Raw genomic sequence first — 4410 nt, forward strand, 5'->3', positions numbered from 1 at the left:
ACACGGGACGAAAAGCTGGGCTCCCTCTCGGCACGAGTGCCTCCGATCCAAGGAAGGGCGGCCCGTCCCGTCCCGTCCCAGGCGACCGTCCGAGGCAGAGGAGCGCCGTGTGAAAGGGGAAACGGGAAGCCGGGCTGCACCGCAAACTGAACCTGGTTGGCAGGTTCCCTCGGTCCGTTCCAATGCAGAGTCCCCTCCGGTCAAACCTGCACCGGGAGCGTCTGGTTCATCTGCAGCCTCATGTCCTGAATGCTGCTCAGGATCTTCTTCTGGTGCCCTGCTAGTGTCACCCCTATCCTCAGCAGGTCTCTGCAAGGAGAAGGTGAACGCTCAGCCCCCCACCAGCAGCGACACCCACACGTGGCCCTGACACGTCTGGCTGCTGCCGAGGGACCACCTTCACCGCACCCCTCTGCCCAGCTCCAGTGTCCCCGTAACACCACTGGATGCCCAATCCCACACCTTAACCCACTCGGGAAAACCCCACGCAGGCTGGAGAGGCGAGGGAGAAGGGCCAACGCGCCGCTGCCCCAGCCCTCCCCCTCCTCTCCGCAGGGACTTACTCCGCAGTCATCTGCGCCACCAGGTCGAAGGAGGCAAAGCCGGCATTGACGAAGTTCTCCTTGTACCGTCCCATTTTGATGGCATCCAGCCAGTCTCCCACAGTGGTGAAGGTGGTGTAATCCGGGACAGTGCGGTCCAGGAGCGGCTGGGAGATGCTAAAGGGCAAAAGAGCCACAGGTCACAGGCAGCAGGGACAGTTGTAAAGTGGAAGCAGGGGAGATACCCTATTCCTGCCCTCCCACATCTCTTGTCCCAACCACCCCAGCATTCCCCAGGCTTGGGGGGAGTCCTGGCTGGAGGCGGGGATGCCACTGACCCAGACTGGACGCTGGCGATAACTTTCAGGCTGGCAGCGTTACGGATGAGCTTGTCCAGCGTGTTGACGATCTGTGCAAACTTGGGCCGGAGGTTGCGGTCCCGCACCCAGCAGTCCAGCATCAGCTGGTGCAGCGCTGTGGGGCAGTCCATGGGGGGTGGCAGGCGGTAATCCTGCTCCACCGCATTGATCACCTGCGGAGAGACACGCGGAGGCAAGCTGTGAGCTACCTGGGCTCCCACGGGTGGCCCCTGGCTCCCCGCTCCCCAGGGAGCACTTACGTCCTGGTTGGACATGTCCCAGTAGGGTCGCTCCCCATAGGACATCACTTCCCACATGACGATGCCGTAACTCCACACATCGCTGGCCGAAGTGAATTTGCGGTAGGCGATGGCCTCGGGAGCCGTCCATCTGATTGGGATCTTGCCTCCCTGCACGGATACACAGCTCCGTTATTTAGCACATACCTGGGGTGTCTCCCTCCAGCCCTGGATGGGTACATCCCCCTCGAGCATCCCATACCAGGGAGCTGGTGTAGGTGGGGTCAGCTGGGTCGTCCTCCAAAAAGCGAGAGAGCCCGAAGTCGGACACTTTGCAGACCAAGTTGCTGTTGACCAGGATGTTGCGGGCAGCCAGATCCCGGTGCACGTAGTTCATCTCCGAAAGGTACTTCATGCCGGCGGCGATGCCTCGCAGCATTCCCACCAGCTGGATGACCGTGAACTGCCCATCATTCAGCTGCCAGAAGAGAGACCAGAGGGGTTTGCAACACCCCAAATGGATTGGGGAAGGGTCCCAGTGTGCTGTCACCACCTTCCTCCTCCCTAGAACCATCCCTCTTCCCCGACCCCAGGATTTCTATGCACAGCTTAGCCCTGGCGATGCCAGCATGACGGTGCAGAGGGGCTCAGAGCCACTGCTCCCCACGTGCTGCAGCCCCCAGCCCGGGGCAGGAGGCGATGGGGGCTCACCCGGAGGAAGGAGTCGAGCGCGCAGTTCTCCATGAACTCCGTGATGATCATAACAGGGCGGCTCTTGGTCACCACACCTTCCAGGTGGATGATGTTGGGGTGGTCAAACTGGCCCATGATGCTGGCCTCACTCAGGAAGTCTCGCCGCTGCCGCTCCGTGTAGCCCACCTTCAGCGTCTTGATGGCCACGAAGATCTCGCGGCGGCCGGGCAGCTTCAGGCGCCCGCGGCACACCTCGCCAAACTCCCCTGTGGGTGGGGAAAGGGGTGGAGGGGGGGACACAGTGAACCAAGACAGCAGGGTGAGGGGCGGCAGCCTCAGCAGCTGCCGTGCCCAAGCCCCGGGACTTGCCTGCTCCAATGACCTCTTCAATTTTGACGCAGGAGATGTCAATCTCCTTGGCGAATTCCCGGACGGCTTCGTTGGGGTCCTCATAGGTGAAGGGGTCGATGTAGACCTTCATCCCAGGGGTGACTGCAAGGGCAGAGGAGTCATCACCGGGAGGGATGCCACACGGGTGACAGATGCTGAGCCAGCTTGGCCGGCTGTCAGCCCACCCCTCCTGGTCCCTGGCTAGCGAAGGCTGCCCCTTCGCTTGTGCAGGGGGCAGGGATTTGGAGAGGGCAAGCAGAGCCCTTCTGCTGGGCTCTCACACTCACCGTACTGCTGCAGCTTTTCTGTGTATTCAGGGTCTGTGCTGTTGCGTTGCTTCCTGCCCAAAGGAGATGAGAGGAGGTGTTCAGTAACCATCCCTTTCCTGACGGGGCAAAGACATTGCTGCCAGCTTCCAAATCTCAGCACAGAAGGCCTATGCCAGAGAGCTCTCCCTCCGGCAGCCCGCCAGCGGAGCCATCCTTCCACCCGAGGCGCCATGGAAGAAGACGGCCTAGTTGTGCCGAGAGGATGGCAGGAGCCTGGGCCGAGCCCCAGCTGATGCCGGGGGAGCAGAGATGCAGGGTCCTCCCACAGGACCCATGCTCTGGTACCCACACACGGCAGGTCCAGTCCTTCACTCCCAGACTGGAGCCGCCAAAGCTCCCCACAGACAAGGGGGAAAGCTCTGGGCCAGGCACAAACAACCTCCAAAACCCAGGTCTGAACCTCCCCCCCCCCTGCTAAGCCAGTACCTGAAGCAGACGATAGCGATGATCACCACCACGATGACAAACAGCAGCCCCGCCGTGGCCGAACCCACGATGAGAGGCAGCTCCTGGAAAGTCTTGCTGGTGGAACCTGGTGGAGGGAGAAGCAGGAATCAAAGCTAAGCTGGACAAGAAGGATGTGTTGAAGAGATGCAGGCAGCCCGGTCCCGGTACCTACCGTCCTCCGCAGTTGTCTGAAACTCCGTGGGGAGGCTGTAGCGGCCGTATCCAGCCACGGTGCGTGCCCGGACCTGCACCATGTACCGAGCGTTGGCCTTCAGCCCATCCAGCCGCACCGAGTTCTTCTGGCTGGTGACTGTGTTGGCGATGCCATCGCTCTGGCCTTGCTGTAAGGGAGACGTGGGTGTCCCCTCTGTGAAGCCATCCCCCTTCTCAGCTGGCTCCCACATTCCCCAGGCTCTATCCCTGCAGGGACCCGCTTTGCCACAGCGCTGTCAGCCAGCAGAAGGGCTGGCGGAGGGGAAAGGCTGCTCAGCCTCGGGCTTTACCTTCTCCGAGTACTTGATCTCGTAGTCGAGAATGATGCCGTTGGGTCTCTCCGGAGGGGTCCAGGACAGTGTCATGCTGTTCCCGGTGCTGCTGTGCAGGTGCATCGTAGGCACGGCAGACGGGGCTAAGAGAGAGGGCAGGAGAGGAATGAGCCATCTGTGCCAGGCTCCCCCCTCCACCATTGTTGTAGGGGACTCTCTGCCTGGGATTTCCTCGGATAACTCCGATGGAAAGGCATGTAAAAGCTTAGAGACTGGCCTCCCCATAGAGAGATGTGACCTCAACATCTTGTAGCCAAGGTGATAAAGGACAGAGAGGACCATTGGAGATAGCATCAAGCGAGTGGTTCACCCCACATCTAGCTGCAAACTGCTCTGGTGAAGGGTCCTGCCAGCCCAAACCAGGGCTCCTTCCCCTCCTCCACTCGCTGGGAGCTCCGTGCTCTGCCCCATTGATGAGACCTGTTGTACTGGGTTTGTGTGGCAAGGTTTTGGTAGCTGGGGGCTACAGGCGTGACTTCTGTGAAAAGCTGCTGAAAGCCTCCCCCGTGTCTAACAGAGCCAGTGCCAACCAGCTCCAAGACAGACCTGCTGCTGGTCAAGGCCAAGCCCATCAGCGACAGTGGTAGCACCTCTGGGATAACATGTTTGAGAAGGGAAAAAGAACTGGGAAGAGAAATTGCAGCAGAGAGGAGTGAGAACATGTGAGAGGAAGATCTCTGCAGGCACTAAGGTGAGTGAGGAGGGAGAGGAGGTGCTCCATGTGCCGGAGCAGACTCCCTGGCAGCCCGCGTGGCAGCCTATGGTGAGGACGGCTGTGCCCTGCAGCCATGGAGGGTCACGGGGGGCACAGACACCCCTGTAGCCCCACTTCAGAGCAGGGGGATGCTCGCAGGAGGCTGTGACCC

At 60.9% G+C, this 4410-nt stretch overlaps 1 protein-coding gene across 1 annotated transcript; it reads right to left on the minus strand.

The window, feature by feature from the left end:
* Positions 1 to 200: 200 nt before the first annotated feature.
* On the minus strand, positions 201 to 3627 carry LOC104517142 (ephrin type-B receptor 3; the record flags this gene model as incomplete). The annotated part of the gene is made up of 11 exons (XM_010161706.1): positions 201 to 309; positions 564 to 719; positions 881 to 1074; positions 1162 to 1311; positions 1403 to 1618; positions 1852 to 2099; positions 2203 to 2325; positions 2511 to 2563; positions 2979 to 3084; positions 3172 to 3340; positions 3503 to 3627. Coding segments are annotated over 11 exons (1649 nt in total), but the record flags the coding sequence as incomplete, so codon positions are not given.
* Between the last annotated feature and the right edge of the window lie 783 nt (positions 3628 to 4410).

This window comes from Eurypyga helias, unplaced genomic scaffold, assembly GCF_000690775.1.
Source record: "Eurypyga helias isolate BGI_N326 unplaced genomic scaffold, ASM69077v1 scaffold33921, whole genome shotgun sequence".
NCBI lineage: Eukaryota > Metazoa > Chordata > Aves > Eurypygiformes > Eurypygidae > Eurypyga > Eurypyga helias.